Raw genomic sequence first — 26101 nt, forward strand, 5'->3', positions numbered from 1 at the left:
GCAGACTAATCTCCAAAGAATTCTGTTTTAAGCCAAGTGCAGCCAATTTATAAGGGAGACATTCTCATTCCTCTCTCCCTGTAAGCGTCCGGACAGCATCACTGCAGGCTCATGGTGCCCCGCGAGGAAGGTGGGGTCCTCCGGGGCGGGCTCGGGGGAAGGCCTTTCGGAGACATCCCTCTCAGCCCAGGGAGCAGCTTCGCCGCCCTCCCCGGCACCGCGGCGGCGAGCCTCGGGATTCCCGGGGCTGGGCGAGACCCCGCTGGCCCCGCTCCAGCCCGCGTGCGGCGAGTCTGCGGCGGGCAGGCCCCGGCGCGCGAGCGCAAAGCGCCGGGCCCAAGGGGCGGCGCTCGCCGCGGGGGCCTACGTCTGCTCCCGGCGCCCCGCAGAGGCCCCGCCGCCAGACCCTGGCCCGCGGCTCCAGCGCGCCGGCGCGCGGAGAGGGGGGGGCCGGCGCTGGTGATGGAGAAGGGGACCGGGAAGAGGGGAGAGAAGGGAAAGGCGCGGGCGGGAGGGCGGACGCGGGAGACGGCGGGGAAGAGGGAGGGCGTCCGGGGGAAAGAGGAGGGCCAGGAGCCAGCCAGGAGGCCAGAGGAGACCGAGGGAGAGCCGGAGCGAGCCAGGGAAAAAGAAGGGAAAGCGGACAGCAGCTCGACGACAGGGCCCTCGCCGGAGCCGCCGGTGAGAGGCCGGGGCCGGCGTCCGGCGTCGGCCGAGCGCGGCTCTGTTACGTGAGAGGCGGCCGCGCGGCGGGTGGAGTGGGATGCGCCGGACTGGGAACGACCGTCGCTGGCCCATTCTTCCCGGCCCCTGGCCCGCTCTCTCCATAAAGCCGACGCTGGGTCTCCGCCCTGGCCGGGTCTAGGGCGAAAAAGCCCCCTAGGTGAAGTTCACGGGGCCGGGGGGCGGGGGGGCGGCCGCAGTCTTTGCTGAGTTCTTTGTGGCAAGGCGCATGTTCCAAAGTTGTGCGGGCTGCTGGGGGCTCTCTAGACCTTTTGTGTGGGCACTGCGGTTACCACTTGTTTTCAGACCTCCAGCTTCCAGAAGGGACAATCACTAAGGTTTAATTGAGAGATTTCAGAAACAAGGCATTGTCCTCGCAAAGGTGATGCCACTTCTATGCGTACCCAGCGTGGTCAGTCATAGCCAGAGAGTAGAATGGAGAGCGCCAGGGTCTGGGGGAGGGAAGGTGGGAGTTGGTGTTTCAGTTTTTTAAGATGAAAAGAGTTATGGAGATGGATAGTGGTGGTGGTTGCACAGGATTATGAATAGATGTAATATCACTGAACCATATGTTTAAAAATGGTTAAGATGGTAACTTTTATGTAACGTGTATTTTACAACAATTTAAAAATTGAGGGGGAAGAGAAAGAAAAATCGGGCTTTATTTGGATCAGTTTAGTGGGCTCTGTGCTCCTGGAGTCCCTAAACTCAGAGCTACTTTCTGGTTTTAAACAGTGTGAATTAATAACAGATTTTATCTCTGGTAAAACAGACAACATTACCTTCACATGGGGTAAAGGAATAACTTTTGACAAGGAACAGTGATCTTGAGAGTCACATTTCATGCCTGAACTCTTGGTTTGAGTTTGCAGTAATCCCAGCTTTTCTTCAGAGATTACGAACATGAAGAAGCTTGCATTTTAGACTAAAGAATAAGCAAAATGTGAAGCATCAGTGACTGTAGAAAATTTCCAGGTAGGAGAAGCAGTGTGATTCAAAAGGGAGGAGGGAGCTGTTTTATTCACAATATTTCTTGGGACCTAAGATGCCATTATTTTAGGTACTGGAGAAACATGCTGCCAACAAGAATATGAAACACTGTGGATTATAAAATCCTCATTTCAGAGATGTTAAAATGTGCAGGGGTGGGGGGGAACATCTTGGAACTGATGAAATATGTGGGGTAGTCTGAGTGGGGCGCTGGTGGAGATCATGAGGGGGACAGGCCACATCCTGCACCATTTCTTGGTGGCACCGTTGCTCTAAAGCAAGCCATTGAAAACCGTCCAGTGAAGTCCCTCTTCCTCATGGCTGCTCTCCCAGGGTGACATTGTGTGCAGGTGCAGGGATGGAGAGGAAGCAGATGGCAGTAGGGAGCCTCTGTGGAAATATATTTGCTTTAAGAGCCACCAAGAATTCACTCCAAAAACAAACATGTACTTTAAAAAGTGCTGTTATTCACCAGACAAGATTCATAAATCATCCTCTGTACACAAGATCTCTTGAGACTAGACCTTGAAAATCTGATTTTCACGTAGATCTTATGTATTAAAAAAAAAAAGGAGGCGGAAAGTGGGATAGACATTCTAGTGCTGTTTAGGATCACTTTTTTTCTTTTAAACCAGACATCTAGTCTCAGTCTAATGTCAGCATTTAGTGTTTAAGCAGAAGTATATAAGATGATGATGAGATGTTTGCTTTTTAGGGCCGCACCTGTGGCATATGGAGGTTCCCAGGCTAGGGGTCTAATTGGAGCTGCAGCTGCCAGCCTACACCACAGCCACAGCAATGCCAGATCGGGGCCTTATCTGTGACCCACACCGAAGCTCACGGCAATGCCAGATCCTTAACGCACTGAGCAAGGCCAGGGATCGAGCCTGTGTCCTTGTGGATGATAGTTAGATTCGTTTCTTCTGAGCCATGATGGAGTCTCCTGTCTTTTCGTTTTTTTAAATGTTTCCTTTGCTGTGCCCATGTTTTTGAGTTTAATTAGGTCCCATTGGTTTATTTGTGTCTTTATTGTCATTATTCTAGGAGATGGATCAGACAAGATATTGCTGTGATTTATGTCAGAGTGTCCTGCCTATGTTTTCTTCTAGGAGTTTTATAGTATCTGGCCTTATATTCAGGTCTTTAATCCATTTTGAGTTTCTTTTTGTGTATGGTGCTAGAGAGTGTTCTAATTTCTTTCTTTTAAATGTGGCTGTCCAGTTTTCCAGCACCACTTATTGAAGAGACTATTTTCCTCCACTGTATGTTCTTTCTTCCTTTGTCATAGATTGGTTGACCATAGGTGCTGGGGTTTAATTCTGGGCTTTCTATCCTGTTCCATTGGCCTATATTTCTGTTTTTGTGCCACTACCATACTGTTTTGATGACTGTAGCTTTGCAGTGTTGTCTAAAGTCAGGAAGCTTGATTCCTCCATTTTCATTTTTCTTCTTCAATATTGCTTTGGCTATTTGGGGTCTCTTGTGTTTCCATACAAATTTTGAAATATTCTGTTCTAGTTCTGTGAAGACTGTCCTCGGTAGTTTGATAGGGATTGCATTGAGTCTGTAGATTGCCTTGGGAAGTATAGTCATTTTGACAATATTGATTTTTCCAACCAAGAGCAGTGTATATCTTTCCATCTGTTTGTGTCATCTTTGATTTCTTTCATCAGCTTCTTACAGTTTTCAGACTTTAGGTCATGTCTCTTTAGGTAGGTTTATTCCTAGGTATTTTATTCTTTTTGGTGCGACTGTAGAATCAGATTTAAAAATACGTGTTTATGATTGGAACCAGTTTAACAATTTCTATAATCTTCACCTTTTCATTTAATCATGATATTTATATTGGAAAGTATACAAGGGTAACCTTGGTCTAAGAGCTTTAAATCTAGTGTTCCAACTGGAAAGACAAGACAGATGCATAATGTGACACCTTGGATGCATACATGCTGAATGGCAGAGTCAATACATGGGCCATGAAGGTCCCAGGACCCCAAACAACAAATTGAATTCTGGTGTGGTTGCCAATGGACATGAACTCAGGAAGCCAGTGTGGTTGAAAATTGGCCCTGCAAATATGGTCCCTTCCATAAATCCTGAAATATATATACATATACGTATTATTTACACAAGCACTTATTTGATAAATTGACCAGGGTTGCAGGATGGAGAGGGGATTTGCAATTAAGATTGCATAACTGAAGGCTGATTATAAAATACAAAGTGACTGGTACAGTTTGTTCTAGACTTGTTAACTTTTTTGTGAAGTTTGGTTCTGGTTTACAATTCCACCAATATTATTGGCAGGCACGCTGCTGGAAGCCAGAAAGACAAGGCCTTACGAGCAGAGCTTTATGGACTTCTCTTTTGCTTCTCAGGAGAAGAGTAAGCAGATCCTCGTGTTGGGCCTGGATGGAGCAGGCAAGACCAGTGTTCTCCACTCTCTAGCCTTAAACAGAGTCCAGCACAGCGTGGCACCCACCCGAGGTCTCAATGCAGTGTGCATCCACACTGAAGACAGCCAGATGGAATTCCTGGAGAGTAAGCTTGCTTTCTGAGTAGTTCTGGGTACAGCCAAGAGCCTATAACCACATGATTGTCATGCTTTCAGCCAGGTGTAGTGCCACCAACAGTGAGTGCCTGTGAAATGAAACCCTGGGTAGACTCTCGTAGACTGAGGGTGCTGTGTGGAGGGGTCCCTTTCTGCTCTTTCTGTTTTCTCCTTTTTGCAGTGGCAGGGATCAGGTGGAGGGGAGGAGAAGGCTTCAGCACCTCGTCCTAATAACAGCCTCCCTCCTGCTCCCCCAGTAAACATGCAGCCCAGGTAAACACAGTGTGTGTCCTCCTCAGTGATGCACATACCGATGGCCCCAAACATCTTGTAACCAGACAGCAACCCAGAAGCCCTACCCCATAGTCATTCTGTAGTCCCACCTCTCAAAATACTACTGTTCCCCAAAGTTGCATCAGAGCCTCTTGTCTTCAGACTCTTTCTTAGGATGATTTCATCCATCCTCTTGACATTAAGTACTATCTACATGTTCACGACTCCTAAGTTCACCAGCCACACATATCCACGTCACCTGATGTCTCTACCTGGCTGCTGCATTGCCCTCCTCGCAAACCTGACCTTGTCAAAACAGAATGTTTGCTGTATCTCCTTATCTGTTCCTTCTCTGTGATCCACGAGTTAGGAAAGCACTCATCACCTGTCCACGTGCTCAAGCCAGAATACTTGGAGTTTCCATACCCTCTTTGTACCCCCACCTCCAGCCCTCAAGTAAATCTGTGAATTTTTGCTTTCGTCCAAGTGTGAGAAGAAAATAGTGGGCAGAGAAATTGGTAAACCTGTGGGTAGATCTTGAAGATAAAAGCATTATTAGGAACAGAGGCTTCAGTTTGCCCAGAAGCTATGGAAGAAATATTTTAAATGACATAGATGGCCAAGAAAATAGTCTCAAAATATAAAATGTGAAAAGAAAAAAGGGAAGGAAAGGGAAGGGGAAAAAGAAAGGAAGAGAGGAAGAAAAAAGAAAGGAAGATTTCAATTAGGGGGAGGAAAGGACCACTCTGTCACTGGAGTGAAGGGTTTCGGCATGTTTTTGTCAGTTAGTAATAGGACCAAGGAGAAAAAAATCTGTAGAGATATATAAAATTTGAACACAGTCAACAAATTTGATCTAAGAAAAATATAAAACTGTCCCACTAGGCAATTTTAGCCACATCCAAAAGTTAAAATGCACATTCTCAAACAGAACAGTTACCAAATCAACCATTTCCTGGGCCACACAAAACAACATAAGACAAGGCATCGTACAAACCATGTTCTCTGACCACAGGCTCTTAGAAGTTAATTACTAAGTGATAATAATCCCTGTCTTGATGAAATGTCCAAAAAGTGGGGAACTACCCAAATGTTCATTCGTATTTAAACTACAAATCTTAATCCATGTGAATTATTCAGACTACACGCATTCTTCTAAAAAAGTTAAAAACACGAAACACTTGAAAGAGTGACTAGCCTGGCTCTGTATGAAGGAAAACAAAGGAAAGACAAAGACTCTTCCTTATTCGTTTTTTAAACGTTTTTGTTAAGTCCCTCAAACAGGTCTGCACACGCTCTGCGAAGGCTCTGAGAGTAAATGATATAGGCTTTGTGGGCCATGCAGTCTCTGCAGCTGCTCAACCCTGCCGTCTGTTCTGAAAGCAGCCAGAGACCATGTGTGAACAAATCTGCATGTCTGTAAAGCTTTGTATCGAAATCCAAATGTAATATAATGTTTATGTGCAGTGAAATGTTATTCTTTTCTTCCCCAAAACATCTAAAAATGTAAAATCCATTCTTTATTCATGGGCTGTACAAAAATAGGCAGTGATGAGAGTTCTCTGGTAGCCTAGTAGTTAAGGATCTGGCATTGCTACTGCTGTGGCTCTGGTCACTGGTGTGGTGCCAGTTCCGTCCCTGGCCCAGGAGCTTCTGTATGCCATAGATTGTCCACATCTATCCTAGGAGAAAAGTTATAAACTGAATTCAGTGTGTATGTATTATTAGCATTCCAAAAAGTTTCTTCTGGGAAGAATCAGCAGAATGAAATAACCCTGAGGCACTTTTTTTTAAGGCAGGTATTCCTGAATGCCCACAGGGCCATATTAACTCTTAGTGCAAGGTTAAGAGGGAAATTAGCTCTGGGATTTTGACAAAGGAAAAAAGTTATGCAGCTGAGGCTAGCCAGTGAAATTTAAATTAGTCCATTTAAAGCCACTTTAGGAGCTCCCACTATGGCACAGTGGGCTAAGAATCTAACTGCAACGGCTCGGGTCACTGCGGAGGCATGGGTTCCAGCCCCAGCCCAGTGCAGTGAGTCAAAGGATCCTGCATGGCTGCCGCTGCAAATTCAGTCCCTGGCCTGGGAACTTCCATATGCCTCGTGTGCGGCCATAAAATAAATACATAAAATAAAACTCACTTTAGAGTAACGTATTTTAACCCACCACCTGGAAGTAATTATCAGCCTACCCCTGCTGGCTGAGCTGTGCCTGAGAGACACACATGGGCCACAGTGGCTGCTGTGGCTGACAGAACCAGGTCCACTATAGTGTGCACAGAGGGTGGACGGAGGGCCCTGACACTGGGTTTTTGTGCTCTAGAGGGATGAACGCGTTGTGGAGGGTAAGTGTTCCCTGATAACACCTCTCAGTGGTTCTCAGAACTGAATGCAGTCTCCCAGGGCTCTTTTGCCAGCGGTCCGAAATGATGAGAAAGTGCCCTTCCCGCCCCTCAGGGGACATTTCTGGAGCTGTGTGTCTCTCCTTGTTCTGTGCAGTTGGCGGCAGCGAACCATACCGTTCCTACTGGGAGAAGTACCTGTCCAGGGGACTGCTGCTCATCTTCGTGGTGGACTCGGCAGACCATGGCAGGTTACCTGAAGCCAAGAAACACCTTCATCGACTAATTGGAACCAACCCAGTCCTTCCTCTGGTTGTGTTTGCAAACAAGCAGGTAAAAATCTGTGCAAATAGCAGTCGTACTCAGTACTTTTCCCCTTAATGCAAGGAATAGAAATGTCTACTTTTAATAGCTGGATACTGTACAATATGCTGGGTGTTCAGTTTATACTGTTAGATCGAATGGATTATACAGCCAGCCCTCTATAGCTAAGGAGTCAACCAACCGTGGATCTGGAAAAGAAGAATTCCAGAAAGTTCCAGAAAGCAAAACTTGTATTTGCCACATACAGGCAACTATTTACATCACATTTACATTGTGTTAGTGTATGATGAGTAATCCAGAGATTATTTAAAGTATACAAGAGGAAGGAGTTTCCACCATGGTGCAGCGGAAATGAATCTGACCAGTATCCATGAGGACGCAGGTTCAATCCTGGGCCTTACATCAGTGGGTTAAGGATCCAGTGTTGCTATGAGCTGTGGTGTAGGTCACAGACAAGGCTCAGATCTGGCTTGGCTGCGGCTGTGGTGTAGGCTGGCAGCTGTATCTCCAATTTGACCCCTAGACCAAAAACTTCCATGTGCTGCAAGTGTGGCCCTAAAAAGACAACAACAAAAGTATACAGGAGGATGTGTCTAGGCTACATGCAAATACTGGGCCAGTTTCTGTGAGGGACTTGAGCATGCTCAGATTTCAATTTCTGCTGGTGTCTTGCAACCAGCCCCCCTCAGATATCAAGGGACAGCTGTAAACTCTTTGAGAACAAAGACTGCCATTCACCTCTGTGTCCCTTGTAAAACCTACTGTACTGCGTTGTATGTAGTATGAATTCAACAGAGGTGTGTTGAGTTCAGTAAACATTTACTGACTGTTGAATTGGTTTCAACAAAATATTTGAGTGTCTACTATATATGGCAAAGTAATTTTATTTTATTTTATTTATTTATTTTTGTCTTTTCTAGGGCCACACCCATGGCATATGGAGGTTCCCAGGCTAGGGGTCTAATCAGAGCTGTAGCCGCTGGCCTACAGCAACTCGGAATCTGAGCCACGTCTGCGACCTATACCACAGCTCATGGCAACATCGGATCCTTAACCCACAGAGCAAGTCCAGGGGTTGAACCCACAACCTCATGGTTCCTAGTTGGATTCGTTAACCACTGAGCCATGACAGGAACTCCGCAAAGTAATTTTAGATCAGTCAACCTGACCTGACTTTATTTCACAGACATGTGTTAAAAAAACTAAACAGCCATGAAGAAATTGGAACCCATCTACTGTGGGGTTGGTGGGGATGGTGCAGCCACTATGAAAAACAGTGTGGCAGTTTCTTAAAGAACTAAAAATAGAATTTTCAGGAGTTCCCTCTTGGCTCAGCAGGTTAAAAATATGGCATTGTCAGTGTGATGGGTGTGGTTAGAGCTGTGGCACGAATTTGATCCCTGGCCTGGGAACTTCCATATGCCGCAGGCGTGGCCAAAAAAAGAATTTTCATATGGTCCAGCAATTCCACTTCTGGGTATATAAACAATAGAACTGAAAGCAGAAACTCTTAGCAGATATTTGTACACCCATGTTCACAGCAGAATTATTTACAGTCACCAAAACATAGAAGCAACCCAAGCATCCATCCACAGATGAATGAATAAACAAAATGTGGTATAAACATACAATGGGATATTATACAGCCTTAAAGAAGAAGGAAATTCTGACATATGAAACAACATGGATGAATTTTGAGGGCATTATGCTAAGTGAAATAAGCCAGCCACAAAAGGACAAATACTGTATGATTCTACTTTTATGAGGTGCCTCTAGGAGTCAGTCATAGAGACAGAAAGTAGAATAGTGGTTGCCAGGAGCCAGGGGAGGGAGAAACGGAGAATGATTGTCTAATGGTACAGAGTCTCTATTTTGCAAAGCCTCTAGAAATGGATGGTTATAAAACAGCGTGAATGCACCTAACTGTACACTTACCGATGCTGAATATGGCAAATTGTGCTGTGTGTATTTTATCACAATAAAAAAAACATCAAACATCTCTAGCATTGTGACCACATACTTCATTTTATTGCACTTCACTTTATTGGGCTTTGCAGGTGCTGTGTTTTTTTTTTACCAATTGAACGTGTGTGGGAGTCCTCCCTGGAGCAGATGCACAGGCACCATTTTCCCAGCAGCCTTTGCTCGCTTCATGTCTCTGTGTCACATTTTGGTAACTTCTGTAATATTACAAACTTTTAAAATTATCACCATATTTGTTATGATGGTCTGTGATCAGTGATCTTTGATGTTCCATTTGTTTTCAAATGTGGCTTGATTGAAGGATTGTGGCTTGCTGAAGGCTCAGATGACGGTGTGCATTTTTTAGCAGTAAGTTCTTTTAAAATTAAGGTATGTACATTTTTTAGACACAAAGCCATTGCACACTTAGTAGTCTATAGGATTATAAGTATAGCTTTCATATGCACTAGGAGATAAAAAATTCATGAGTTGCTTTAATTCAGTATATTCCCTTGACTGCAAACCAGATTTGCAGGAGCGCTGAGCTAAGCCATCCTGTCAACTCCTCTCTCAGTTGCCAGGGTTGCCAGTCATCAGAGAGCTCAGTTTCTACGATTTCTCCCACTGCTTCTGTGGGTGAACGTTTATGGATGTAAACTAAGTAATTACAATGATGACCTAAAAGTAAGATCCTATGTTAAAGTCCAGCATAGATGCTAGATTTTTTTTTTTTTTAATTTTTATGGCTGCACCGGTGGCATATGGAAGTTTCTGGGCCAGGGATCGAATCAGAGCCACAGCTACAACCAATGCTACAGCTGCAGTGATGCCAGATCCTTAACCCACTGCACTGGGCTAGGCATCAAACCCAGGCTGCCACAGAAACAGCGCTGGATCCTTAACCTGCTATGCCACAGCGGGAACTCCAGGCTAGAGATTTTTATTTATTTTTTTGTCTAGTTGTCTTTTTAGGGCTGCACCCGTAGCATATGGAGGTTCCCAGGCTAGAGGTCCAATCAGAGCTACAGCTGCCAGCCTACACCACAGCCACAGCAACACAGGATCTGAGACGTGTCTGCAACCTACACCACAGCTCACGGCAACACTGGATCCTTAACCCACTGAGCAAGACCAGGGATCAAACCTGCATCCTCATGCATGCTCATCAGGCTTGATAACTGCTGAGCCACGACAGCAACTCCCAGGCTAGAGATTTTTAAAGTGAGCATCTTAAGTACCACAAAATATAAAGATATAGAAGATCATGGTACATATATGTGAGCTGCTTGGTAGTCCACTGCATGTATGTACCACAACTTTACCATTTCCTGGCTGAGCAGTTGGGTAATGTTCAGTTTTTATTCTTATGAAGAGTGCCACAGGGAGCCTTCATGTGTGTATTTCCTCATAGGTATGTACCAGTGTTTGTCTAGTGCATGAGGTGTTGTTGGGTTTCACATGTGTACATATTTAGTTTTACTACATATTACCAAGTTGCTTTTCCAAAAATACCATACTAATTTATTCTTTCTACCAGCAATATATGGCAGGTTTTATAGCTCACATCCTTGTCAATCCTTGGTCTCATGAGGATGAAATAGTATCTCATTATTCTGATTTGCATTTCCTTAATGACTAGTAAGCTTGAATGTTTTTGCAGATGGTCACGGGTTCTTAGTTTCACATTAGTTTAATTCTTTGGAACGAATTTCCACATCTGTAAATTGTCTTTTATTGTCTTTTGTCAAATTCCTATTAGGGTGTTTATCTTTTCTCATTTGAGTTATAGGAGTCTTAGAAAAATAGTCCTTTGTCTGTTATATACATTACAGATGTCTTCTCCAGCTTGATGTCGATATTGTCTTGTCATTTTACTTTGTTCATTGTTCCCTTTTTTATACATAGGTTTTCATTTTTAGTAGTCAAATTTATCAATACTTCCTTGGTGGTTTATATCTCTTCATCACATTGAATAACCAGAGCCATTTGGTGTCAAATGTGCAACTTTTATTGGGGTTTAATAATGAAAGGTTTGGGTTGTTCCCGTCGTGGCACAGTGGTTAACGAATCCGACTAGGAACCATGAGGTTGCGGGTTCGGTCCCTGCCCTTGCTCAGTGGGTTAACGATCCGGTGTTGCCGTGAGCTATGGTGTAGGTTGCAGACATGGTTCGGATCCCGAGGTGCTGTGGCTCTGGCGTAGGCTGGTGGCTATGGCTCCGATTCGACCCCTAGCCTGGGAACCTCCATATGCCGCAGGGGCGGCCCAAGAAATAGCAAAAAGACAAAAAAAAAAAAACCAATAATGAAAGGTTTGGATATTCTAGTTTAAGTTTAGTGCATCTTGGTTGATACTCCTTGGCCAGAGTAATCTGTGCTTTTTAGATGATTCATTGGTTCAAGTTACTATATAATTTTTTTTTCTTTTTACAGCCACACTCTGGGCATATGGAGGTTCCCAGGCTAGGGGTCTAATCGGAGCTGTAGCTGCCAGCCTACACTACAGCCACAGCAATGCAGGATCCGAGCCACATCTGCGACCTACACCACAGCTCATGGCAACGCCAGATCCTTAACCCACTGAGCAAGGCCAGGGATCAAGCCTGTGTCCTCATGGATCCTAGTTGTGTTGGTTGCCACTGAGCCACGATAGGAAGTCCCCCTCATTTTAACTTCTCCTCTCTCTGCCTCTCCTCCTGGGTCTCCCCCGTTAAGTCTTCCCTTCTTCTCCGTCTTGTCCTCTTTCTCTCCACCTGTCCTTCCCTTCTCGGCCTGCTTCACCCGCTGCTCCTTTTCTAATCCCTTCTTGATCCCTTCTCTTTCTCTTGCTCTCCCCCTAGATTTGATCCAGATTTTTTTGTTTGGTAGAAATAATGATTGCAAACAAACAAACAAACAAACAAAAAAAAAACTTCCCATTTGGAAAATGTTAGAATCAATAAAATATGATGTGAATAAAAAAAGATTATTGAATCAAATTTCTGTTGTTAAAGACACATTAAAAATAATCTTGGGAAAATAAAGACAAAAGTGAGAAAACAAAATTAGAAGCAGACAGAACATTGTAAATCAGCTATAATAAAAAAAATTAGAAAAAAATATCAAAAGCAAATTGACTGGACTGTTTAGGAAATTGATTAAGTTATTATATTGGCTTAACACCATTCCAGAAAATGCTTTTTTGATGATAACTCGTAAGTGGTAGTATAATTCTGATAAAAATCTTTATATTCAAACAACCATTAGGATCATAATAATGGGATTCCAGTAGCCTCCATATTAAAATGGAGGTGGGGTCATTGAGAGCAATAGACAAGAGCGATAAATGTATCTATGCAGAAAGATTGTAAAATAACCAATTTTTTCTCAATTCTTTTTCCATTCTTGGGGAAGGATCTGGAATCAGCCTACCCCATTGCAGACATCCATGAGGCTTTGGCATTGTCTGAGGTGGGCAACGATAGGAAGATGTTCCTGTTTGGAACCCAGGTAACTGAGGACGGCTCAGAGATCCCTTGGGTCATGCAGGATGCCAGGGACCTGATCGCACAGCTGGCTGCGGATGCACAGTGATGGCCCCCCGAGGCTCGCCATGTGCACCTCACCCGGAATGGAAAGCGGCAGGCTGAAAGCCAGATGTTTCCACTTTCCAATAAAAAACAAGCCGTTTCCTGTTTTCTCCGCGCATAGCAATGTACATTTATATAAAGTTAATTGATCAGGAGCACCTCTTTATTTAGATTTTGAACTTTAAAAATATCGGCAAAACAATGTGTTCCCTGGCGGCCTAGCAGTTAAGGATTCGGTGTCGTCACTGTTGTGGCTTGTGTTGGATCCCTGGCCCAGCGGGAGTAACCCCCCCCAAATAAAAACAAAACAAGGTACTTGGAGAGATGTGGATTTTTAATCAACAGGATAAAGTGAACATTTGCAGAATTCCCTTCATGGCTCAGTGGTTAAGGAACCCAACTTGGATCCATGAGGATGCATGTTCGATCTCTGGCCTCCATTAGTGGGTTAAGGATCCAGTGTTGCTGTGAGCTGTGGTGTAAGCGGCAGACGCGGCTCAGATCCTGCATGGCTGTGGTGTAGGCCGACAGCTGCAGCTCTGTTTTGACCCTTAGCCTGGGAATTTCCATATGCTTCAGGTGCAGCCCTGAAAAGACAAAAGACCAAAAAAAAAAAAAAAAAAAAAAAAAAAAAAAGAAGAAGAACTTTAGCAAGTAATCATCTCATTTGTAGTTTCTCAGTGAAATGAGATTTCCATTATAATATTTTAATAAAGTTTTTTAAAGTGAAAGTCCAAGTGTTTTTCCTTTCAGTGTGTCCATCTAACAATGTAGGCAAAGATATATCAGGCCAGGGCCCTGAGAAAGTAAGTACCATCAAACCACACGGAAGAGAGTTTAACAGCAGTCAGAAAATTTAGAAAGTCTTCTTTTAAAGACACTGTTGCACTAAGTGAAGGATAGTGTGGGGATATATTTGCTTTTTGTTTTGTTTTGTTTTGTTTGTCTTTTTGCCTTTTCTTGAGCTGCTCCCGCAGCATATGGAGGTTACCAGGCTAGAGGTCTAATTGGAGCTGTAGCCCCCGGCCTACACCAGAGCCACGGCAATGCCAGATCCGAGCCGTGTCTGCAACCTACACCACAGCTCACGGCAACGCTGGATCCTCAGCCCACTGAGCAAGGCCAGGGATTGAACCTGAAACCTCATGGTTCCTAGCTGGATTCGTTAGCCACTGCACCACGATGAGAACTCCGGATATGTTTTTTAAATGCTTGATATTTTGCTTTTTTATATAGATAAGCTGCAGAAAATCAAAGATGAAGAAAAATCCAGAAAGGAAGTAGAGGAAAAAAACACCCTATCTATCAAGAATCAAAGATAAGAATTACATTAGACTTCTCAGAAACCATGTAAGCAAGAAGAGAGTGGAGTAAAATGTTTGTAGTATCAAGAGGAAAAGGCCTCAGCCTAGGCTGCTGTACCCTGTGAAACCCTTCACAGTGAAGAGGGAGTTTCCTTGGAGCACAGCAGGCTAAGGATCTGGTGGTGTTACTACAGCAGCTCGGGCTGCTGCTGTGGCTCAGTTTTGATCCCTGGCCTGGGAACTTCCACATGTATGTGTGGCTCCAAAAAAAGATGGAAAAAAAAGTGAAGGAGAAAGAGTTACTTAGACAAACGAAACTGAGGGAATTTGTTGCTAGTGCTTCTGCTTTACAAGAAATGTTAAAAAGTTCTTTAGAAAGAAGGAAAATGATATAGGTCAGAAATTTGGCTCTACATAAAGAAAGGAAAAACACTGGAAAAGAAGTAAGTGAAGGATTTTTCTTACTGATCTAACAGATTACGGCTTGTTCAGAATATTAATTGCAACACTATATTTGACCATATGATCATGTGTATGTATAAATGATATGACAGCAATGATACAAGGGATCAGATGAGGGAATTAGGATTATTATGTTCCTGTCAGGTTTTCACATTGCCCCTGAAGTTGTGTAGTGTTTGTTGTTTGAAAGTAGACTTGGATTTGTTGTTAACATAAATTGCAAACTCCAGGACAACCACTTAAAACAATAAAAGAAGTTATAACTGATATACCAAGAAGGGAGAGAAAATGAAATGAAGTAAAATGTTCAAAGAAAACCACAAAAGGTAGAAAAAGAGTGGAAGACCAAAAAAAAAAAAAGAATAAGAACAACAAATAGAAGACAGTAACAAACATGGTAGCTATTAATCCAACTAAATAATAACAATTTTAAAGGTCTGAGTGCACCAATGAAAAGACAGAGATTATTGGGAGTTCGCATCTTGGCTCAGTGGTTAACGAATCCAACTAGGAACCATGAGGTTGCAGGTTCCATCCCTGGCTTTGCTCAGTGGGTTAAGGATCCGGCATTGCGGTGAGCTGTGGTGTAGGTCGCAGATGCAGCTTGGATCCCATGTTGCTGTGGCTATGCTGTAGGCCAGCAGCTACAGCTCCGATTAGACCCTTAGCCTGGGAACCTCCATATGCCTAGGGTGTGGCCCCAGAAAAGACAAAAACAAAAAAAAACAGGTTATCAAAGTGAATTTAAAAAAAAGATCCAGCGGGAGTTCCCGTCGTGGCGCAGTGGTTAACGAATCCGACTAGGAACCATGAGGTCGAGGGTTCGGTCCCTGCCCCTGCTCAGTGGGTTAACGATCCGGTGTTGCCGTGAGCTGTGGTGTAGGTTGCAGACGCGGCTCGGATCCCGCGTTGCTGTGGCTCTGGCGTAGGCTGGTGGCTACAGCTCCGATTCGACCCCTAGCCTGGGAACCTCCATATGCCGCGGGAGCAGCCCAAAGAAATAGCAAAAAGACAAAAAAAATAAAAATAAAAAAAGATCCAGCTATATGTTGCCTATAAGAAACTCACTTTAAATATAAAGAGACATATAAATTAAAACCAAGTGAATGGAGAAAGAAAGCAGGAGTAGCTCTGTTAACTTCAGACAGAGAAGACCTCTGAGTAAGGGAAGCCCTTAGGGCTAAGGAGAGGTAATTACACCTAAATCATAAGCAACAAAACACGAAAGTGGGACTACATCAAACCAAAAAGCATCCACATCATAAAGGAAATCATCAGTAATATGAGGAGACAATCGACAGGATAGGAAAAATATTTCCAAACCAAATAGCTGATAAGGGGTTAATAGTCAAAATATATAAAGAACTTGAGCACCTCAACAGAAAATAAATAAATTTTTAAAATGGGCAAAGGATCTGAGCAGATTTTTTTTTCCAAAGAAGATATTCGGGTGGCCAAGTACATGAAAAGATATTAAACATTATTCATCATGATGGAAATGCAAATTAAAACAACAATGGAATATCCCCTCCAGTCTGTTAGAATAGCCATCATCAAAAAGACCAGATACCTGGGAGGAAATACTTTCAAACAATAGAACCGACAAGGGCTTAATCTCCAAAATATACAAACAACTCATATTACCCAGCAACAAAAAGAATCAAATAATGGGCAGAAGACCTCAATAGACATATCTCCAAAGAAGATATATGGATGGCCAGTAGGCACATGAAAAGATGCTCAACATCATTAATTATTAGAGAAATGCAAATCAAAACTACAATGAGGTACCACCTGACACCAGTCAGAATGGCCATCATTAAGTCTACAAATAACAAATGCTGGAGAGGGTGTAGAGAAAGGGGAATTCTCCTACACTGTTGGTATGAATGTAAATTGGTACAACCTACTGTAGAAAATGGTACGGAGGTTCCTCAGAAAACTAAATCTAGAACTACCATGTGATCTAGCAGTCTGACTCCTGGGCATATATCCAGACAAATCTGTAATTCAAAAAGATACACACACCCCTATGTTCATTGCAGCACTCTTCACAATAGCCAGATTTCTAAATGTCCATCAACAGATGAATGGATTAAGAAGATGTGGTGCATATACACAATGGAATACTACTCAGACATAAAAAAGAATGAAATAATGCCATGTGCAGCCACATGGATGGAATTAGAGATTCTCATACTAAGAGAGGTAAGTCAGAATGAGAAAGACAAATACCATGTGATATCACATATTTGTAAGCTAAAATATGGCACAAATGAACCTGTGTACAAACAGAAAGAGACAGACCTGGAAAACACACTTGTGGTTGCCAAAGGGGAGTGGGGAAGGAGTGGGGTGGACTGGGAGTCTGGGGTTAATAGATGCAAACTATTATATTTAGAATGGATAAATAAGGTCCAAATAATGGATATAGCATAGGAAACTATATCCAATCTCCTGGGGTAGATAGACCATGATGGAAAATTTTATATATATGTAAATGTATGACTGGGTCACTTTGCTATAAAGCAGAAATTGGCACATTATAAATCAACTAGACCTTAATGAAATTTTTTAAACAGATAACAAATGCCTGCTTGGATGTAGAGAAAAGGGAAACCATTGGTGGGATTGCAAATTGGTACAGCCACTCTGGAGAATAATATGGAGGTGTTTCAGAAAACTAAAAATACAACCACCAAATTATCCAGCAATTCCACCTCTGAGACTATATTCAAAGGAAATGAAAACACTAACTCAAAAGTATTTCTGCACCACCATGTCCCTAGCACCATTGTTTACAATAGCCAAGATAGGGAAATAACCTAAATGTCCAATTATGGATGAATGGATTAAAATTTTATAGTATATAGTTATATACAATGGAATGTTATTAAGCCATCAAAAACCAAGGAAATCCTATCATTTTAGAGAAGATGGATGGATCTTGACGGCATTATGCTAAGTGAAATCAGAGGAAGGCAAATACTACATGCTCTCATTGATATGTGGAATTTAAAAAAAACCAAACCCAGAAAAAAAAAATCAGATATGGTTACACGATTGGGATGTGTGTGAGGGATTAGAGGAAGGTGCTCAAAAACACAAACTTCTGTTTATAAGATAAATAAGTACCAGGGATGGAACATACACCATGATGAGTATAGATCACACTGCTGTGTGATCTATAGGAAAGTTAAGAGAGTAGATTCTAAGAGTTTTCATTACAAGGAAAATTTTTTCTGTTGTATTAATATGAGATGTGAACTAAACCTACTGTTATCATTTCACAATATATGTAAATCAAACCATCATGCTATATACACCTAAGTTTTTTGTTGTTGTTGTTGTTGTTTTGTCTTTTTGCTATTTCTTTGGCCGCTCCTGCGGCATATGGAGGTTCCCAGGCTAGGGGTCGAATCGGAGCTGTAGCTGCCGGCCTACACCAGAGCCGCAGCAACATGGGATCTGAGCAGCGTCTGCAACCTACACCACAGCTCACGCCAACGCCGGATCGTTAACCCACTGAGCAGGGGCAGGGACCGAACCCGCAACCTCATGGTTCCTAGTCGGATTTGTTAACCACTGCGCCACGACGGGAACTCCAGTTTTTAAGTTTTTAATGTTATCGGAGTATAGTTGACTTACAATACTGTATTAATTTCACGTATACAGCAAGATGAGTCAGTTAGACATATATGTATATCCACTGTTTTTCAGATTCTTTTCCCATATAGGCTATTGTGGAATATTGAGTGGGTTTCCCTGTGATATTAGTTTCTATTTTATATATGCTAGTGTGTTTTTGCTAATCCCAATTTACTAATTTATCCCTCCGCCCCACCATGTTTCCCCTTTGGTAACCAGAAGTTTGATTTCAAAATCTGAACCTTGGAGTTCCTGTCGTGGCTCAGTGGTTAATGAATCTGACTAGGAACCATGAGGTTGCGGGTTCGAACTCTGGCCTTGCTCAGTGGGTTAAGGATCCGGCATTGTCGTGAACTGTGGTGTAGATTGCAGACATGGCTTGGATCCTGCATGGCTGTGGCTGTGGCATAGGCCAGTGGCTACAGCTCTGATTTGACCACTAGCCTGGGAACCTCCATATGCTGTGGGAGCAGCCCAAGAAATGGCAAAAACAAACAAACAAACCCTGCACCTTAAGCTTATACAATTATGTGTGTCAATTTTATCTCGATACAACCATTGAAAATAACATCATTTATAAAAAGCGGGGAATGGAGATGGGATTAAGATGGCAGAATAGAAGGACTGGAGCGCAACTGCTCTCCTAAAAACAACAAAATTTACAACCAAATGCTGAGCAATCCTCAACCAAATGGTCAGGAAACTTTCAAAAAGTTATCCTACTCCAGAAGACAAAGAGGAGGCCACATCAGACTGGAAAGTAACTGGTTCACAGAGACTCACCTACAGGAGTGAGAGTTCTGAGCTCCACATCAAACTCCCACGTATGGGGATCTGGCACTGGGAGAAAGAGCCACCAGAGCATCTAGCATGAAGGCCAGTGGGGCTTGTGCACTGGAGCTCCACTCTTAAAAGGCGCACACAGACTTTCACATACACTGGGTCCCAGGGCAAAGCAAAGTCTCCATAGGAATCTGGGTCAAACCTGACTGCAGTTCTTGGAGGACTTCCTGGGAAAGCAGAGGTGGATGTGGCTTGTTGTGGGGGAAGGTCATTGGAAGCAAAGTTCTCAGGAATATCCAGCAGCATGCCTTTCTCTGGAGGTGGCCATTTTGGGAAAATCTGACCCCACCCATCAGTGCTGAGAAGCCTCAGGCCAAACAACAATCCAGGTGGGATCACAGCACCACCCATCAGTAACTGGCTGCCTAAAGACCCCACCCCCCAGGCACACAGCTGTCTCTAATCTCACCCAGAGAAAAAGCCCCATCCATCAGAGGGATAGGAATCAGCTCCACCTACCAGTGGGCATCAGTCCTTCCCATCAGGAAGCCTACAGCAAGCCCCCTGTACCAACTTCAACCACAAGGGGGGCAGACACCAGAAGTAAGAGAGGCTACAATTTTTACAAGTAAGTTACTTACAAGTAAGAGAGGCTCAAAAAAAAAAAAAAAAAAAAAAAGCTGTAAAAAGGTCACCACGCCAAAAACCTATAAAAATGAAAAGACAAAGAACTATAACTCAGATGAGGGAGAAAGAAAAAAGCCCTGAAAAACAGCTAAGGGATCAGGAGATTCTCAGCCTCCAGGAAAAAGACGTTAGAGTGTTGATGCTGAAGATGATGCAAGACATTGGAAATAAACTGGAGGCAAAGATGGATAACTTACAGGAAACACTGAGCAAAGAAGTACAAGATATAAAACTTAAGCAAGCAGAGATACAAAATACAATAACTGAAATAAAAAAATTCATTAGAAGCAGCCAACAGCAGAGTACAGGAGGCAGAAGAACGAATAAGCAAGGTGGAGGACAGATTAGTGGAAATCACAGATGTGGAACAGAAACGAGAAAAAAGATTGAAAACAAATGAAGAGAGTCTCAGAGAACTCTGGGACAATGTTAAACTCACCAACATTATATTACAGGGGTTCCAGAAGGAGAAGAGAGAGAGAGAAGGGGACAGAAAACATATTCAAAGAGATAATAGCCCAAAACTTCCCTAACATGAGAAAGGAACCCCTCACTCAAATTCAGGAAGCACGAGTACCATATAAAATAAACCCAAGGAGGAACACCTGGAGACACATATGAATCAAACTGACCAAAATTAAAGACAAAGAGAAAATACTGAAAGCATCTAGGGAAAAGAAACAAATAACATAGAAGGGAACCTCAATAAGTTTATTGGCAGATTTTTCAGCAGAAACTCTGCAGGCCAGAATGGAGTGGCATGATAGACTTAATGTGATGAAAGGAAAAAACCTCCAACCAAGATTACTTTACCCAGCAAGGCTCTCATTCAGATCTGAAGGAGAAATCAAAAGCTTCACAGATAAGCAAAAGCTAAGAGAATTTAGCAACACTAAACCAGCTTTACAACAAATAGTAAAGGAACTTCTCTAGGCACAAAAGAAAAGGCCACAACCAGAAACAAAAATACCACAAATGACAAGACTCACCAGTAAAGGTAAATATACAGTAAAGATACGAAATCATCCATGCACAATTATGCCACCAAAATCAGAAATCATGAGACATGGAGGGTACAGATGCAGGGCACTGGAGATGCACTTGCAGTTAAGAGACGAACAACTTAAAACAAGCTCGTATATATATAGACTCATATCAAAACTTCAGAGTGAAGTTCCCATCGTGGCGCAGTGGTTAACGAATCCGACTAGGAACCAAGAGGTTGCGGGTTCGGTCCCTGCCCTTGCTCAGTGGGTTAAGGATCCGGCGTTGCCATGAGCTGTGGTGTAGGTTGCAGACGCGGCTCGGATCCCGCATTGCTGTGGCTCTGGCGTAGGCTGGTGACTACAGCTCTGATTCGACCCCTAGCCTGGGAACCTCCATATGCCACAGTAACGGCCCAAGCAACAGCAAAAACAACAACAACAACAACAACAAAACTTCAGAGTAACTTCAAACCAAAAATCTATATTTGTTACACAAACAAATAAGAAAAATCAACACAAATACAACACTAAAGATAGTCATCAAACTACACGAGGAGAGAACAAGAGAAGGGAAGAAAAAAGAGCAACAAAACCAAATCCAAAGCAACCAGTAAAATGGCGATAAGAACTTACATATCAATAATTACCTTAAATGTTACTGGACTAAACGCCCAAACCAAAAGACAGAGACTGGCTGAATGGATACAAAAGCAAGACCCATATATATGCTGTCTTCAGGAGACCCACTTCACTTTGAGGAACACATACAAATTGAAAGTGAGAGGATGGAAGAAAATATTCCATGCTAACGGGAATCAAAAGAAAGCTGGAGTAGCAATTCAAATATCAGACAAAATAGACTTTAAATGAGGAATATTTTGGAGTTCCTGTCATGGTTCAGTGGTTAATGAATCCAACTAGGAAGCGAAGTTGTGAGTTTGATCCCTGGCCTTGCTCAGTGGGTTATGGATCAGGCGTTGCCATGAGCTGTGGTGTAGGTCGCAGACGCAGCTCAGATCCCCTGTTGCTGTGGCTCTGGCGTAGGCCCAGCAGCCACAGCTCCAGTTAGATCCCTAGCCTGGGGACATCCATATGACGTGGGTGCCACCCTAGAAAAAGACAAAAAAAAAAAAAAAAGAGAGACCTGTATTCTGAAAACTATAAGACACTGATGAAAGAAATCAAAGATGACACAAACAGATGGAAAGATATACCATGCTCTTGGATTGAAAGAGTTAATGTCAAAATGACTATACTACCCAAGGCAATCTACAGATTCCATGCAATCCCTATCAAATTACCAAGGACATTTTTCACAGAACTCAAACAAAATATTTTAGTTTGTTTGGAAGCACAAAAGACCCAGACTAGCCAAAGACATCCTGAAAAAGAAAAATGGAGCTGGAGGAATCAGGCTTCCTGACTTCAGACCATACTACAAAGCAACAGTCATCAAAACCGTATGGTACTGGCACAAAGACAGACATATAGATCAGAGGAACAGGATAGAAAGCCCGGAATTAGGAGTTCCCAGTTGTGGCTCAGTGGTTAATGAATCCAACTGGGAACCATGAGTTTGCGAGTTCAATCCCTGGCCTTGCTCAGTGGGTTAAGGATCTGGCGTTGCCATGTGCTGTGGTGTAGGTTGCAGATGCGGCTTGGATCTGGCATTTCTGTGGCTCTGGCATATGCCAGTGGCTATACCTCAGATTAGACCCCTAGCCTGGGAACCTCCATGTGCCTCGGGAGTGGCCCAAGAAATGGCAAAGGCAAAGGCAAAAAAAAAAAAAAGAAAGCCCGGAATTAAACTGATGCACCTACAGCCAACTAATCTATGACAAAGAGACAAGGATATACAATGGAGAAAGGACAGTTTGTTCAATAAGTGGTGCTGGGAAAACTGGACAGCCACATGGAAAAGAATGAAATTAGAACACTCCCTAACACCATACACAAAAATAAACTCAAAATGGATTAAAGACCTAGATATAAGACCAGATACTATAAAGCTCTTAGAGGAAAACATAGGCCAAACACTCTCTGACATCAACGACAGCAACATCTCCTCAGATCCACCTCTTAGAGTAATGATGGTAAAAGCAAAAACAAACAAATGGGACTTCATTAAACTTAAAAGTTTCTACACAGCAAAGGAAACCCTAAACAAAACAAAAAGGCAACCCACAGAATGGGAGAAAATCTTTGCAACTGAATCAACTGACAAGGGATTCATCTCCAAAATTTATGAACACCTCCTACTGCTCAATACCAAAAAAACAAATAACCCCATGATAAAATGGGCAAAAGATCTAAACAGATGATTCTCCACAGAAAACATACAGATGGCCAAAAAACACTTGAAAAGATGTTCAGCATCACTCATCATTAGAGAAATGCAAGTCAAAACCACTATGAGGTACCACCTTACACCAGCCAGAATGGCCATCATCCAAAAGTCTACAAACAAGAAGTGCTGGAGAGGGTGTGGAGAAAACAGAACCCTATTACACTGTTGGTGGTATTGTACATTAGTGTAACCACTGTGGAAAACAGTATGGAGATGCCTCAGAAAACTAGAAATAGAACTCCCATTTGATCCAGCAATCCCACTCCTGGGCATCTATCCAGAGAAAACCATGGCTGGAAAAGACACATGTACTCCAGTGTTCATTGCAGCACTTTTTGCAATAGCCAAGACGTGGAAACAACCTAAATGTCTATTAGCAGAGGAGTTTATCCAGAAGATGTAGTACATATATATATACACAATGGAATATTACTCAGCCATTAAAAGGAACAAAATACTGGCATTTTTAGCAACATGGATGGACCTAGAAATTATCATGCTAAGTGAAGTCAGTCATACAATGAGATACCAACATCAAATGCTTTCACTGACATGTGGAATCTGAAAAAAGGACAGACTGAACTTCTTTGCAGAACAGATACCGATTCACAGACTTTGAAAAACTTATGGTTTCCAAAGGAGAGAGTTCTGGGGTTGGGGAGGATGGACTGGGGTTGTTGGATGGAAATCCTATAAAATTAGATTGTGATGATCATTCTACAACTATAAATGTAATAAATTCATGGAGTAATTAAAAAAAAGAAAAAAAAGAGAGGGGAATTACGTAGTGATAATGAGGTCGACTCTCCAAGATGTAATGACCCTAAGTGTTTAAAAAGAGCCCGTCCCCCCCCCCCCCCCCCCGCCCCGCGGATTCACCTGAGGCTCCGCTCCTTGGGGAGGGCCCGTTAGCTCCTGTGGCTCGCTTGTCCCCATAGCAACGGGGAGGGGCCTGGGGGAGGGGCCTGGGCGCGGGGCCTGCCTGGAGGCAGCTGTGGCCTGCAAGGTTGGGGCAGGCGGCCCCTGCCTCTGGGCATCTCGGGGCATCCGAGCAGGCGGCCCGCGAGGCGGTCGTCCAGCTGAGCTCCTGGGCTGCCCATGGGGAGCCCAGAGTTTCCGAGCCCTTCTGGGCTGTCGGACGGGTGTCGGACGACAGAGGTAGCCGCTGGCTCCGAATCCCCCCAGAAGCCTTTGGTAGTCAGGATATTCAACGTGCACAACCGGCCAGAGGAGTCCGAGGGGACGGACGAACAGGACCAGAGAGGCGAGAGGGAGGAGCCTGAAGAGTCCGACGAGATCCTCGAGGGCCACGAACACTACGAGCGCCCCAAGCCCTCCAGACACTGTGCACACTACGAGACCCACAAGCCCTCCAAATCCCAGGCACCCTACGAGCCCCGGAAACCCCAGAGCCCCCACGCTCCGAGTAACCCCCACAAGCCCTACGAAGCCCAGCTGCTTCCTGGAGCTGGCGTGATGGTCTCCCCATCTCTGGCGAACAGATTCCAACCGCGGATTCCGCCCTCTTCCCTGAGCGGTAGGTATTGGGGTCCCTCTGGGACACTGACCTGGGGGCTCTCATGGGGAGCATGTGCCTAAGAGGCCCGTTTTGTTTTCAGGGGAGATAACACTTGTGCCATTGATCAGCTGCTTTGCAGTGCTTTATCTTGGGACCTGAGGAGACTCTGATGGGACATCGAGAGTCTGGTCATGAAGCAGAATCTCCTCACCCTGCCCTCACTCCACCTGGTCCCTGTTAATCACTGTCTCTTCTTGTCTAGGCCCCGCTTCAGCCTTCTCTGCAGGCAATCATTGCAGTTGCCGCTTTGAACATATCTTCATGGCAGCACTTAAGGTTTTGTTTTCTATCACTGTCTCTCTCCAACCCAGGGACCAGGTCCTTAACGGGAGGCTATTTTTTCAGTGTTTGGCACACGGTGGTGCTCACTAAATGCTATTGCATTGTTGGAGCTGCAGTAACACAACACTCATTGAATGAGAATTCAGGGAGTACATTTATTGAATGTGTGCTGTATGCTCAGTCTTCACCAAGTTCATGAGAAAACGGCATTGATGGGACTTGGGTCTAAACAACCTCTGCTCTGACAACACTAGCTCACTTAAGACCTCTCATTGATGACCCCAGCCAGAAGTGTTCCTTATCCATACCGGGCTTCCCATCCCTTGGCTGACCACGTGTTATCTCGTGTCCTCCTTGACTGGTCTGTCTGAGCCGAGGCTCTGTCATTTCAGTTGTTCACTTAACAACATCCTCTACCACCAGACCAGCTGTTTGGTTACTTCCCACGCCTCAGCACTGGCTAAACCTACCCCCCCACCCCCACACCCGATGCTGGCATCTGAGCAGCTGATTCTTCCTGGAGCAAATCACACAATCATCCCGTTTTTTTTTAAATTTCCGTTTCATGACCACAGATCTCCTCTGGTCACGAGGCACTGCCCAGCAAGCCACTTTATTCACCTCGTACAGTTAACTCTAACTCTAAGATGACTAAATGCTTTCTTTTCACTCCTCCAGCCTTCACACCTTTGGCCCTAAACAGCTGAAGCCTTTGCCTCATGCTTGAGAAAACAGACGTGATGTCACGAACTGTCTTGTTTTCTTAGCACCTTCCTCGAATCCGCGCCCCTGGCTGCCTCCTCTCTTGTGTCTCAGCAAATCGTGCCTCTCTCTGAAAAGCAGCTTCCTCCACCTGTGCTCTGCACTCCACTCCTGTCCTTGTCTCCTGAGAACTCTTTTTCTTTTGTCTTTTCTAGGGCCACACCCACAACATATGGAAGTTCCCAGGCTAGGGGTCCAGTCGGACCTGTAGCCGCCGGCCTATGCCACAGCCACAGCAGCGTGGATCCAGGCCGCCTCTGTGACCTACACCACAGCTCATGGCAACGCTGGATCCTTAACCCACTGAGCGAGGCCAGGGATCGAACCCACAACTTCATGGTTCCTAGTCGGATTTGTTAAACACTGAGCCATGATGGAAACTCTGTCTCCTGAGAATTTTGTTGGTATAGTCACCCCCTCTCTCTCTGACAGCATCAGTTTCACCCTTTCTAATGACTCCGATCTATGAGCAGACACACAATCTCTAGAATCTTCCATCTGGAAATAACCCTTGACCCAGTGTCTTG

The 26101-nt window shown here is 44.0% G+C and overlaps 2 protein-coding genes across 6 annotated transcripts in view; both read left to right on the forward strand.

The window, feature by feature from the left end:
- The first annotated feature begins 70 nt into the window (after window positions 1-70).
- On the forward strand, window positions 71-13465 carry ARL9 (ADP ribosylation factor like GTPase 9). Of its 5 annotated transcripts, NM_001418300.1 has the most exon segments (5): window positions 71-130; window positions 1596-1698; window positions 4092-4254; window positions 7038-7213; window positions 12559-13461. In NM_001418300.1, coding segments are annotated over 3 exon segments (372 nt in total). In that variant the 5' UTR covers window positions 71-130; window positions 1596-1698; window positions 4092-4238; the 3' UTR covers window positions 12739-13461.
- A 10410-nt stretch (window positions 13466-23875) lies between these two features.
- The window catches only part of SPMAP2L (sperm microtubule associated protein 2 like), a 43387-nt gene continuing 41161 nt past the window's right edge, over window positions 23876-26101 (forward strand). The window contains exon 1 of the mRNA XM_084972334.1: window positions 23876-24488. Within this exon, the coding sequence (XP_084828460.1) occupies window positions 24050-24488 (439 nt within the window). The 5' untranslated portion in view covers window positions 23876-24049. The remainder of the gene's footprint in view (window positions 24489-26101) is intronic.

The sequence above is a fragment of the Sus scrofa genome, chromosome 8 (assembly GCF_054392235.1).
Source record: "Sus scrofa isolate SSC_HxYL_T2T_F1_AM1 chromosome 8, Sscrofa_HxYL_maternal_Yorkshire_Landrace_v2.0, whole genome shotgun sequence".
NCBI classification, from domain to species: Eukaryota; Metazoa; Chordata; class Mammalia; order Artiodactyla; family Suidae; genus Sus; species Sus scrofa.

Bases quoted from the DNA above. Each gene is read 5' to 3' on its own strand.
- ARL9 (XM_021101374.2), top strand. The intron at 7,214-12,558 runs GTAAAAATCTGT...TTCTTGGGGAAG, and splicing joins TTGTGTTTGCAAACAAGCAG to GATCTGGAATCAGCCTACCC.